A 14,159-nucleotide genomic window follows, 5' to 3' on the forward strand; every position below is an offset into this window, starting at 1 on the left:
CCCCTCTGTAAACTTTCACTCCAGGAGTAATAAATAGTGAAAGGTAGAAATGTAAAACAAGAGGGAGGAAAACTAGTCCATGCGCTAGGGGAAGGCAGGGGCGAAAGAGAATCTCCATCCTTGGCTTTTTACAGAAACACTGGTAATGGGAATGTTTCTACAGGTGCATATACATACTCCTTCAAACAAATGGTGTAAGGTGTGGGTCTTATTGAATTACTCATCAGAAAGCACTCAGTATACACAAACTGGTTCTGTGCCATCAAAACCAAGACTACGTCCTTATTCACCTCCAAATACCTTCTACACCTGGTATTTGAATGGAAAAAAAAAATTAAACTATTTAAATTTGTCCTTGACCTGACAGAGAGGACTTGATTGGACACAGAAATGAAGGGGTGAAAACACCTCACCACTGCAGAGTGCCCCAACTTCTGCCTGCACATCTCCGGAAGCACTCACCTTGATCATTGTATCGAGACAGATCGGCCTGGCTGATGTAGAGGTCATGATCTCTGTCGAGTTCCCAGAATTTACAGTAAATAACATAGAAGTGTTCATAGGAGAAATAATCTGTGATTTGGTTGATATCTTCCTCTTCTTCCAAAAGGGCTAGCGTCTGAAATGGTGAGAGAAGAGATAATGCTTTTAAAATGATCAACACCCAGCTTTGGCTCATGCTGAGAACCCAGCCGAAAAATTTTTTAAAATCAACTTCAAATTTTCTTTTTTTGGAATCAACAAGCATTTACTGAGCTCTGTAAGGTCTGAATCTACCAGCTGCTCCATGGGAGACAGATGGACAATTTCCTCCCATGTGATTTACAGCCTCTGAAAACCTGCTGGAGGGTCAGCTCTGAGCCGGTTTCGACTTGATCATACATAACAACAACAACAACAACATACCATGCACAGTCACAGGGAAGTGCCTTTGGAGGACAAACATTCAGGGAGGCAGAGGGGCCATTACTGAGGGCTCTGTTAACAAAATCAAATGTGTCACCGAGAGTAGAAGTTAAAATAGATTTCAAGGTGCAAAGTGGATTATTCCATAATACAAATGTATTAGTCTGATAAAAATATTCTTTAATAAAAACACTGGGAAATGCAAATGTTGTGAATGGTTAAAACAACAAATTACTAGATTATGGGAAATCTGGTTAAAAAATATTTTGCAGCAAATAAAAATTTGTAATTGGAATCAGGAGTGGCATCTACTTCCTAAACAACAGGCCTCTGGAAACTCTATGAACTTTGATAAATGATGACAGTTATAGAAAGGCTTCAGGCCTTTTGTTCATAGGGTCGCTATGAGTCATGCTCAACTCAATGGCAATCAACAACAATAAAAATCATAAAGTCTATGGAGAAACAAACAAACAAAAAAAAGCCTTGTTATGTGGTAAATACAAAATACAGGATATAAGATTGTACATAGTAAGGTAAAAACCCAAACCCCATATTCACATAAAGGAGATCTTCAATATATGTAAAAATGATAGTAACTGCACTGTTTGTTATTGGTGTTATTATTTTGTGCTGTTGAGTTGGAAACAACTCATAGCTGACCCTCTAGTGGGTTTTCAGAGGCTGTAAATCGTACGAGAGGAGACTGCCCTGCCCATCTTCCTCGTATGAAGCAGTGAGTGGATTCGAACTCTGATCCTGTGAGTTGGCAGTCCAACTCCTTTCCACTATGCCATCAGAGCTCCCACAGGAGTTTTATTAGGGTGGTAAAAAATCTGATAAATGTCGCTATTTATAGAAAAGCTCCAGGCCTTTTGTTCAGCAGGTTGCTATGAGTTGTGCTTGACTTGAAGGCAATCAATAACAACACAACCACAAGATATACATGGATCCCTAACTTCCTTAAAATTTTTGTTTTTTGAGAATAATCTTTAAAGTGGGTCAGGCAGACTACTTTCAAGGCAGCAAACCTTGAGAATCAAGGGCTATCATTTTCACCCACTGGACTGTCACAGAATAAAAACATGGATAAGTGCTACGGTTGGTTAGGATGCAAGCAGAGGCATAAGTTAGTACAGGCTTTAAGGGAAGTAACTTGGCAAGGTAGAACAAATGAAAAAATGCGCACACGACTGGATTCAGAACTTCCCCTTCAGCTGTCTGCTCGAGGGACAGTCTCACTCACATTTCTATTTTCTTTAAAAAATTACAGGTATGTTCATTGCATTATTGCAATAGGATCTGGAAAATGCCATCCATCAACAGAGGAATATGTAATTGGTCACGGGTAAGTCAGGCAATAATAAACTGTTTAGTAGTTTTTTTAAAAATGAGAGAGGCTTATTAAGTGGAATAGAAAAGACACATTGTTAAGTGGGAAAACAAACAAGTTAATGGAATAGAAAATATGATCCCAAGCCAATGAAAAACGTCTAAAGCAGCAATACAAAATTGTATATGCCCTTGTCAACATATACAAGGCAATAAAATCACAAATAAGGTGGGACCAGTCCTTGGAGAGGGATGTCATGCTTGGGAGGGTGGAAGGACAGCGAAGAAGGGGAAGACCCTCTATGAGGTGGATTGATTCTGTCACTGGGGTAATGGGGGATAGGAGTGTTGGAAACAAGAAGATTGGAAAGGGGTAGAGCAGGGTTTAGGGCTGTTGTACATGGGGTTGCTATGAATCACAGGCGACTCAATGGCACATGACAACAACAACAATGTGGGTTCCTTCTGGGGATGATGGGATCTTGATAGGGTGGGAAGACAGTGACTTTTGCTTATGACTCAAGATGTGTTCAAATATTCTGATTATTTTGTGACATGTCACCACATCCTAAGATGTAAAACTAGAAAAACAGGTCGAGAGGAAAAGGGAGAGAAAAAAATTAACCATGCTTTAAGCAATAGAAAATAGGAGCATAGCTTCATTCATTCACTTGTATGATTTTTTAAAATTTTGTTTTATTATTTTTGTGTGAGTGTACCGTCAAATCAGATCTGACTGGTACAGGAGGAGATTGTCCCTCCTTCCCCGGCAGAGCATCTGGTGGATTTGAACCGTGCGCCTCTGGGATTGTAGTTGCAGCTCCTTGTCACTAGGCCACCAGAGCTCCCCTTACTTGTATGATCTTATGCAAGTTATTCAACGATACTTGGGCCTGAAATGTTATCTTCAGTAAAAAGAATATGGATAATAATAATGACTCAAAATTACAGAAATTACAGAGTGCCTCAGGAACATGCGTGCTTGTTATAATCATTCTTAAGATGTTAGGTTTCTTTTGTGAAATTACTGCAATTTTAACATTTATCTCGTATCTAGACACCTAGGCGGCCATCAGGTGCTCAATCGCTATTAACAATGCTGGCTAATTTTAGAATAAAAATATTTGTGCCCATCTTGTCTGTCACAGAGGAAAACAGGAATAACTAAGATTGCATTATTGGCCTAAACTTTGTGGAGTACTATTCCTTTAAAAACATATTTTGTTAAATATATTTTATTTTATTTTCTTTACGTGTGAAGAGCTAGGCTTTACAGACACATCAACAATCAGGCATGAAATCGACCTCAGTAAAAGGCTCCCACTAGTGGTCAATTACTTTCTGATTTCTCTCCTTGGATAAAGAAAATAACTGAGGGACAACGCATTCCTTCTTAAATGGCATGTTGAGTATTTTCTCTCGGCAGGAGCTGGGTAAAGAGCCATTTACTGGAAGGACCAGGGATCAATTCCTCAGTATAGTGTCTCCCGTAAGATCCTGTCAACCTGGCTCCAGCATGTCCTTCCAGCCTCATCTGTGGGCACTTTCCTAACAGAGGCTGCTCTTGGGCAGTGTTCTTTGGTTCCTCGAAGTAACACTTCCCAGACATGACATTCTGGAGCCTTTGTTTAAGCTGCCTCCTCTGTGTGGAATCTCCCTTCCTTCCCAGTTTTTATCATGATAAATATTCAGTATCCTCAAAGGCCAAGGTCACAGGCAGTCCCATGTGGCCAGGCACATGTAGCCGTTGCTGTAGAACCTCCCAGGCCAGGGGCAAAGCCAGGGTCTTCTATCCTGTGCTCAATGTCATGCTCTGTTATTCATCTCTGTTCCCTCACCACATCTCATTGTCCTTTTAATAACTAGTGATAGCATTTTTGACTCAGTGATACAAATATTTGTCAAGTCAGACTATTACTTAAATTGCTCTTTAAAATAGAATTCTAATGAGAGGCATACTTGCAAAAAGTTGCTTTTCCTTAACTCTGTTGAGGTGATTTTTCCACTCCACGATCTGTTCACTGTGTAGAATATTCTCTGAATAACCTGGTTCCAAAAAAAGAAAACAAAACCAAATAAGAATGTTAAAGTTATCTATTTATTACTTTGTCAGGGAGCGCTGGTGGGTTACTGATAAAGTGCTGTGCTGCCAACCCAAAGGCACGCGGTTCAAATCCATCAGGTGCTTCTGCAAGAGAAGGGTGGGCAGTCTCCTCCCGTGTGATTTACAGCCTCCGAAAACCCAATTGAGAGTCAGCTAGCTATGAACAGGTTTCGATGGGGTGCCTAACAGCATTAGTTTATCTTCTGAAAGAACCAAGCTAAGTTCTGGCACTTTCAGTAGAGCCATCATAATTAACACCACACTTTTGAATTGATCTCATCTATTTTAAATCTGCTGCCATAAAAATACCCCCACACTTCTCAGCTCACAAGTGTGCCTGTCCCAGCTGCGTACGCACAGTTCCCTCTGCTGTCCACACATTTATGCAGCGAGGCCTGACGGATGCACAGCTTACTGAGTTGGACGCTTGGGGAAGACACAAGAAGTAGAAGATACGTGGGAGGCGGGCATAAAGACGGCTGGCCAGGGAGAAGGAGTCAAGGAGGCATTATCCACTCTGATGGCTTTCTCCTGGAGGGTTGAAAGGAAAGTCGTTTCTCGCAAAGGAAGCTCCAATACACATGGGGTAATGGCTATCCCTAGCCCTTATTTTGGCCATCAGCATTATTAACTAAAGTTTAAATGACCTTAGTAGAAGTGAGACCCTAGAGAAGAGGGTGAATAGGATGGAAGAGGAGGGATAGGGAACCATATGCTTGGAATTGGGAGGCAGGGAGTTATCGTGCACGTGCGCCATGGTGTGTGTATGCAGTGTGTGTGTGTGTGTGTGTGTGTGTGTGTACACGTGTATGCACTCTGTGTGTGTGTGGTGTACTGGAAAAGGAAGACAGAAACCCGAGTTCTTCCAGGTAGGTGGCCGCAAGGAAGCTTGATAAATGACTGTGGGTTACCTTCACCCAATTAATTTCTCTTTGACTTTACTGACTTTTCCTTCAAGGGTCAACAGCAGTGAGCAGAGCAATACAAGCACCTTTTTTTCCTTTTTCTCTACTTATTTTTCTGTTAATACTGCTTATTTTTGCTAATACAAGCACTTTTAAGGCACTCCAACTTTGACTGTGACGGACTTCAGAGAGCCTGTGTCCTTGGTGGTTTTGTCATGAAAGAAGTCTTTTTTAAAAATTTTTTTTTAAAAATCTTTTGGGAAAAAAAAAGATACCCCCCCCCCAAAAAAAGCCACTATTTTGGTGAAAAAAAAAAACACCAAACCCCAAGCCCCTCAATACAACACAGATGTCCACTTCCTAAACAACATGCCTCTGGAAACTCTATGAACTTTGATAAATGTTGATAAAGGTTTCAGGCCTTTTGTTCATAGGGTCGCTATGAGTCGTGCTCAACTCAAAGGCAATCAACAACAACAACAAACAACAACAACAACTGAAGAGCAGGTCTAATGAGGGACTAAACCACCATCTGGCCCTGTTATTCACCTGAGAGGGTGAGTTTTGAGTAGAACGGGGAATAATCAGCCTCCAGGTGCAGTTCCAGTCTTGTGACAGCAGCCCTAACTCCTCTGACCCTTTAAAGTCTAGGTAAAGTGTCATGTTGCACAGGGAGCCTCGGGGAAGGGCCTGGATTTGGGGTCTGTCTCCTCGGCCTTCTTCAGCCATCACCGTGGCTGCAGGATAAAGCAGGGGCCTCTGATCACTTTCATTTTCAGATTCTCGGGGAATGTGGTTTGAACCCTGAGCCAGAGAGATTTCCATGTCATCTTAGAGACAGGGAAATAATGAGCTTGAGTCACTGTGAGCTGAAGAACTCAATTCACAGGCTTCCTGTGAAGAGGGCCTGAGGTAGAAAATGGGGGACCCAAGGGAATCAGCATCAAAGTATGGGGTGGGGTGGGTGGGGTGGGGGGCCAGACAGCACACGACTGGACCTTCGTCCGGGTGCTGGCTTGTTGCTGTTATTGGACAAACACTCTCCTGGCTGAAGAAACCACAAATGGGATGGTAGTTCAGTTGTTCAGTGAGTGAGCTTGCTCTTGGTGATGACATCAAGCGTCTTCCTTCCTGCCCTGGTAACCTAATACCACAAGAGGATGGTGTTAACACACAGCAAATGTTACACTAGAAGTCCAAAGTCAGAGTGCCACCTCTAGGCCAAGACCACCTCGTGGCAGTATGTTGGAGGGGTTTCCTAAACAGGGGCCAGGGTCTAATGGGTATTACTGTGGCTCGGATCTCTGCTCACTTTTCTCTCTTGGACGATAATCCACACTTCAGGGAAACTTCCCTTAAACTGGTGCAATTAAGAGCACTGCATTCCACCCTGAGGGCGTCTTACAGCCCAAGGGACAATCAGCTTGTGAGAGGTCATTACGTATCTGCCTCACTTCTCATTGTATCCCAAGTGCTGAGAACTGAGGCCCTGTCAAGCCAACACATCCAGGGTGGGGGACACAATTCAATCCATGACACCTTTGATCTTGAATAGCAGACGCCAGTGTATCCAAACAAGGTGTCTAAGTAGCATTCTATACAAATCAGCATTTCTGAAATGCCTCACAGGCAGAAATCATAGAAAATGTGCAGAAAACAGGGAAGGCAACCATTCAACACTACTACAGGCTCTGCAAGAATGAGGTCTTGCTTAGTTTTTAATAACATGATTTGTCATTCGGTAAGTTTAATAAAAGCCTAACACATGTTTGCCTCAAGTGTTGTTGGTGTTATCATCTTCACTGTAGGAGCAGATGCAGTGGGTGAGAGACAGTCAGAAGTGAAGAGCTGAAAGCTAAAATGCATACAAGCTGGCGAGCTCTGGTGGCCTAGTGGCAAGAAGCTGCACTGCAATCCCAGAGGTGAGTGCTTCGAATCCACCAGATGCTCTGCTGAAGAAGGAGGAACAATCTCCTCCTGTACCAGTGAGATCTGATTTGACGGTTCACATAAAAAAAAAAAAAAGCATATAAGCCAAATTGTGATTTGAGTAACTTTACAAGGCCAACTGGACACCCATTCAACCATTCAGAGTTTTATAACACTGATTATGAGACATTATGATGTAGCATCACGCTTCCCCTTTCCTCCCTGTGATTCTGGTTTCCACCAGTCCTTCTATCTGACCGCCTTCTGCTTTCTGAGTGTTACCTTTGGCTGGAAGCTGCCCTTTAGATTTTATATTGTTTATTATTCTAATGATTGAGTGTCTGGCTGGACTTTCTTGTTACTGCTCATCTTATTGTTTGGCGGTAAGCTGAGCCACCTGGCTGATGCTTCTGTTCAAACTGTGACTAAGGGCTATCGTCTCGGGGCTTTAAGTTTAACCATCAAAACCACAAGGATGCGATGGAGAATGAACTGGCTTCAGAAGCTCATATGCCAATGATGACGGGTTTTAGTTGTTATAAGCTTGGCACGAGCTCCAAATGGAGTGTTTTTGAAAAAAGTTTATAACATCCCAATGGAATAAATAAAACACAGCGTGATTAGGCCCGGGAGCACAGTAGTCCCTGGTATCTTGGGGTGCTCGCAGAACATATGACGGGCACGTTCGAGTCTCAGTGCCAGAGCCGTCAGAAGTGATAACATACCTGAGTAAGAGCGACAGGTCTGGAAATGAGGCGATGATACTAACTCATGCCGGATAAGTTAGAACAGCAACACAGTCACGCCTATTCCTTTTATTTTTTTGAAATGTTATTTTATTATTATTTTGTGTGTGTGTGAGTACCGTCAAATCAGATCTGACTGGTACAGGAGGAGATTGTCCCTCCTTTCCCGGCAGAGCATCTGGTGGATTCGAATCATGCACCGCTGGGATTGCAGTGCAGCTTCTTGCCACTAGGCCACCAGAGCTCCCCTAATTTTTTTTTTTTAGTCACTTCTTACAGAAAGAACTTTAGAGATGGACGTGATCATGACCTGGAGGGCTGACCAATGTGCTTGTTCTTAGAAAAAGTGACTGATGTGGTTGTTCAGGGTCGCCCCAGAGCAGAGTTGGAATTACCAGCCAGAGATGCCCATTAACTGAAATGCGTCAGGAAGCCTATCTTCAACATAGTCGGTCCTATGAAGCTCCAGGTTGTGTGATGAAGGGAGGTGTGTTTCACCACAAGGATCTGGGTGAAAGTTGGCAGGATTCTTGCACTAGATGGGTGCCTGCAGAGCCTGTAAACAGTCTGTTTACAGTCTCCACTCACTCACCGTGAGGTCCTCAAACCAGAGGAGGTGTCTTAACCCTGCTTCTCCAACACTAGGCTGGAGGGAAGGTCCTACCTATGAAAAAGACATTTGCTAGAGAAATGATGCACATGAAAAGAAACTTCAAGAATCTCATTTATGAAGGGATTAATTTTTTAAAGTTTACCAGAAACTCCAACATCTCAACAAGAAAGACAAACCCAACTGCAAAATGGGTCAAAGATATGGAGGACAATTTACCAAGAGCACATTTAGATGGTCAACAAACACACGAAGAGATGGTCAAGAGTATTAATCAACTATTGTTAGTGTTGTTGAGTCAAGGAAGCCCCGGCGATGCTATGAGCAATGGCCCTGACCCTGCTGCTACCCTGTACCATCCTCACCATTCCTGACATACATGAGCCCATTGCAGCCGTCACTGTGTCAATTCATTTGGGGGAGGGTCTTCCTGTCTTTTGCTGACCTTTCCAAGCTTGATGTCCCATTCGAAGGAAGAGCTTCTAACAAGATCCCCAAAGTTATGTGACATGAAGCTTTGTCATCATTGCTTCCAGCGAGCACTCTGGCTGCACTTTCGCCAAGACATATCGGTTTGTTCTTCCGGCCTTCCGTGAGACATTCAGTCTTCTTCTCCAATACCGCAGCTCAAAAGTATCAATTCTTCCTCTACCATCCTTATTCACTGACCAGTTCTCAGATGCATACCAAGTGAATATAATGGAATGAGCAGAGAGCTGGAATAGGAGAATTAAAAGGAAAGCACTTGCTGTCATTTCTCAAGTTGAAAGAGTGGAAAGAAAGAAACTCAAGCCTCAAATTGTAATACTGAGAGATGCTATGGGCACAATCTTAAATGATTCAGGGAACTTTAAAAGAAGATGGAAGGAAGATACAGAGTAACAAAAAGAATCTGCAGACACTGAAATATTTCAGCTTCAGCTTGAACTTGCGTATGAGTAGTTGGTGGTCTGTTCCACAAGCAGCACCTGGCCTAGTTTTCACAGCTGATAGTGAGCTTCTCCAGCGGTTCCTTCCAGAGATGTAATTTATCGGATTCCTATGCATACCATAAAGTGAAATCCATGTGTATAGCCTGTGTTTATGTTTCTTGTAAAATGTATTTGCAATGAATAAGTCGTTGATTGTGCAAAATTCTATTATTCTCTCTCTGGCTTCATTTCTGTCACCAAGTCCATGTTTTCCAACTGCTGATCCTTCTTCTTTATTCCCAACTTTTGCATTCCAGTCACCCATTACTATTAATGCATCTTGACTGCATGTCTGATCAATCTCTGACTGCAAAAGTTGGTAGAAATCTTCTATTTCCACCTCTTTGGCTCTGGTTGTTGGTGCACATATTTGAATGATGGTGGTATTCACTGGAGTTCCCGAAGCATCATATGATAAAGAGCCAATGGTGATGAAGGAAGCAGTTCAAAGGTGCACTGAAGGCACAGGCAAAAAATTAAGGCTCCAGGAATTGATGAGAAACCAACTGACATGATTCACATAACAGATGCAGCTCTGGAGGTGCTGAACAGCCTGGGTCGGGAAATCTGAAAGGCAGCGACCTGGCCAACTGATTGGAAGAGATCCATATTTATTTCCATTCCCAAGAAAGGTGGTGCAACAGAATGTGGAAATTACTCAACAGTATCATTAATATCATGCCCTTACAAAATACTGCTGGTGATCATCCAAAAATGATAAGAACAGCACACTGACAGAGAATTGTCAGAAATTCAAACTGGGTTTACAAAGAGGCTATGGCACTAGAGATATCACCGTTGATGTCAGATGGATCCTGGCTGAAAAGAGAGAATACCAGAAGAATGCCTATTTGTGCTTTCTTGATGCTGCAAAGGCATTTGACTGTGTTGATCATAACAAATTATGGTTAACAAGGAGAAGAATGGGAATACCAAAAACATTTCATTGTGCTCATGCAGAAGGAGAGCAAGGTAATTTTTATTGTTGTTGTTATGTGTTGGCGAGTTAACTATGACTTACAGCAACCCTATACACAACAGCTCTGAACCCTGCCCTCTCTTAAGCCAATTCCACACAGTGAAATTTCACACAGTGTCTCACACCCCTGCCCCCATTACCCCAGTCACTGTGTCAATCCCTCTCCTCCAGGGTTCTTCTCTCCTGTGCTGACTCTCAACCCTTCCAAGCACGATATCCTTCTCCAGGATTGGTCTCTCCTGGCATCAATCCCAAAATATGTGAGACAGAGCTTCACAATCTTTGCCTCCAACAAACAATGTCGATTCATCCTCTCCAGAACAGACCTGTTTCTTCTCTTGGTGGTCCATGGTATGTTAAATACTCTTCTTCAGTACCACAACTTAAAGGGATCAATTCTTCTGTTATCCTTAGTCACTGTCCAGTTCTCAGATGCATAGCAAGTAACTGAAAAAGACCATGGCCTGGATCAAGCACACCTTAGTCTCTAGAGTGACATTGTTGTTCTTTAGCGCTCTGGAAAAGTCTCTGACAGCAGACTGTCCCGAAGAAACTTGAATTGATTTTAAACCATGTAGTGAAGGGAAAACGACATGATTTAAAATAAGAAAAGGTGTGCGCTAGGGCTGTATCTTCTCTCCATACCCATTCAATCTGTAAGCTGAGCAAATAATTCAAGAAGCTGGACTAAATGAAGAATAATGTGGCATCAGGATTGTAGGAAGATTCATCAACAACCTGTGTTATTCTGACAGCACAATCTTGCTTGCTCAAAGTGAGTAGGACTTGAAGATCAAAGACTACAACCTTCAATATGTATTACATCTCAACATCAAGAAAACAACATGATAGAAGAAAAGATTGAAACTGTCAACTCTTTCCTCTTACTTGGATTGACAATCAACAACCTTGGTACCACCAGTTAGGAGATTGGAAGACACACTGTACTGTGAAAGTCTGCACTCAGGAACCACTTGACACTATCGAGGAGCAATGATTTCAGGTTTAAGACTAAAGTGCACCTGTTCCAGTCCATGGTCTTCAATCACGCTGTTAGTTGTTGTTGCTGTGTACTGTTGAGTTGGAATGAACTCACAGCTGACCCTCTGGTGGGTTTTCAGAGGCAGTCTAAGTGCATGGGAAGAGGCTGCATGTCTTTCTTCCATGAAGGAGGTGGCAGATTTGAACTGTGTGCCTTTGGGATGGCTGCACAGTTCCTTACCACTCAGCCACCAGAGCACTCTGTATTAGTTATTAGAGAGATGCAAATCAATACAACAATAAGATATTATCTTATCCAAGCAACAACGGCAGTGTTGATCAAGGTAGTAAGCTGTAAGTGCTGGTGAAGGTTTGGAGGGATTAGAACTCCGATACACTGCTGATGGGAATATAAATGGTGAAACCACTATGGAAAGCAGGCTGGTACTAAATGGCTGAAAACAGAGCTACAATTTGATCCAGGATTTTCACTATGAGGTATATATCCTAAGGGGAAAACAGCTCCAGCAAGAACATGCACACCATGTTGACGGTAGCATTATTTACAATAGAAAAGAGAAAGGCATCACCCACGTGCCTATTAGTGGATCAATGATTAAAGAACCTACGGTACATTCACCCAAGAGATTGCTCCCTGACACTCAAGAATGAGGAAGGATTTTGAAACACTGCATAGCACGAGTGTAATTTAGTGGAGGAAATGATGCCAAGTGACATCAGTCAGTCAACACAAGGACAACCACTGCATGAGGTCATAATTATAAAAAGTGAAGGAAAGATTGAGACACAAAAAGAATCGATGCTGCCTGGTTATCCAGGGATGGGAGGAAAGGAGAGGACAGTAAAAATCAGTAGCCAGGCAATCAGGTATTGTTATCAAACTAGAAACAATCAGGTATTGTTATCAAACTAGAACCAACTCCTGGTTGACCCACCGGGGGTGGGGGTGGGGGTGGGGGGGTTGTTCTGAAGCTGTCAATCCCAAGACAGGGAATTCAAACTGCTAACAGTCACTGAGTAAACAGGGTGAAGGGAAAGATAATATACAACAAGGAGTTTAGCAGACATGGTAATTAATGAATCATAATTAATGTTCAGAAAGAAAATATGTATGAATATGAATGAAAAAACCCTAAATTTTCACTCAAGTCATAAAAGGGAAAATTATCATAATTCTACTCCTCTGTCAAGTTAGTCAACTTCAATATGCCCCAGATTTTTATTTCTCGAGCTTTATTAGATTTTGCCCAGATTGCTTGAGTTTGAACCTTATAAATTGATCTTAAAATTTGATTTTTCTGTTTCAATATTTTTGTGATTAAACAACACATAAAACATGCCAATTTCAACCATTTTTTGCATCTGAAACTCAGTGATGTGGATTACATTTATCCTTACCCTTCTTCAAATTATTCAGCCACCATGAACAGAAATTCAGGAATCCCCTTCTCTCCCTTCTGCTTTATCTATATTTTATATGTATTTATTATTTCTAGAAGTACAGTGTTACATTTAAAATGATAAAAACGTCATTTCTGTGTTTTCTCTTGAGCGATTCTTATTTTAGTCTGACCTTTTGTTCTTTTTTTTTATAGACTTAGGAGTGATACAGTGTTTAGATTTATTTCCTAATTTTAGCTTCTTCTAACCTACACAGGCAAAAGTACCAGAAAAAAAAAATCTTCACACACCCAGGGGAAAAAGGGCCCAAATCTCCTTCCTTTCCTACCTGACTTCATCAGTTAATTTGCTGGGTGTCCACGTTACTGAGTCAGCATTTCAGTCTATTGAGGCAAGGCTGCCATCTAGTGGTAAAAGCAGCTAACTGCTAGTTTCCCATCAAGGACAGCTGATTCCCCCCTTAACTTCTGGTTTACTGTTTTTGTGCACCCCACTCTGATGCAGAAGCTGACATACAGCTGTCCCTCCAGAGGGTTTTCAGAAGCAGAAAATCACACAGGAGGCGACTGCCCACCCTCCTCCCAAGGAGCAGCCGGTGGATTTGCATCATGTGCCTTTGACATTGCAACACAGCTTCTTACCACTAGGCCACCAGATCTCCCTACTACATAAAGGTAAATAAAAAATAAATTAGCCACAGCTTAAAAGATATTTTAAAAAATTAACACACACCCATGTTTACTGCGGCTTTGCTCGCAGTAGCAAAGAGCTGGAAACAACCCAAGTGCCCATCAACAAATGAATGGATAGAGAAGCTCTGGTATAGTCACACAATGGAATACTATGCTGCATTGAAAAACAAGGAACTCATGAAATATTATGCAAACTGGATGACCCTGAGTGAAATATCTCAGTCACAAAAGGACAAATATTGCATAGGGCCACTGTTGTAAAATGGGACTGACATCAGTTTTGTGATAAGACAGAAAAGGAGGGGAGGAATGATGTATACTGCATTGAAACAGATAAGGGAGGGAACTGTTTAAAAGGGATATATAAATGGTATTCTTGTCATTATAGAATTCCAGAGTGAAGGCTGCATAGTGGAGTGGAGTTGGGGGGAGGGATTGCATAACAATGAAAGAGTTTTTCTTTTTTTTCCCCAAGAAGAGTGAATTGGATTTTGTTTTTTTATCCAATCTGCTACTCTCTTTCTCTTCAGTGGTGCGTTTAAACCATTCACGTTCAGTGTGACTATTGAAAGGTTAGGTTTT

At 42.0% G+C, this 14,159-nt stretch overlaps 1 protein-coding gene across 2 annotated transcripts in view; it reads right to left on the minus strand.

The window, feature by feature from the left end:
- Positions 1-14,159, minus strand: part of PPP2R3A (protein phosphatase 2, regulatory subunit B'', alpha) — a 129,267-nt gene that overhangs the window by 41,361 nt on the left and 73,747 nt on the right. For both annotated transcript variants that reach the window (XM_006883367.1, XM_006883368.1), the window contains exons 6-7: positions 4,198-4,284; positions 463-619 (exon numbers count right to left, since the gene is read on the minus strand). In XM_006883367.1, the coding sequence (XP_006883429.1) occupies positions 463-619; positions 4,198-4,284 (244 nt within the window). The remainder of the gene's footprint in view (positions 1-462; positions 620-4,197; positions 4,285-14,159) is intronic.

Source organism: Elephantulus edwardii, unplaced genomic scaffold (assembly GCF_000299155.1).
Source record: "Elephantulus edwardii isolate Elephantulus edwardi_28Jun2011 unplaced genomic scaffold, EleEdw1.0 scaffold00027, whole genome shotgun sequence".
NCBI lineage: Eukaryota > Metazoa > Chordata > Mammalia > Macroscelidea > Macroscelididae > Elephantulus > Elephantulus edwardii.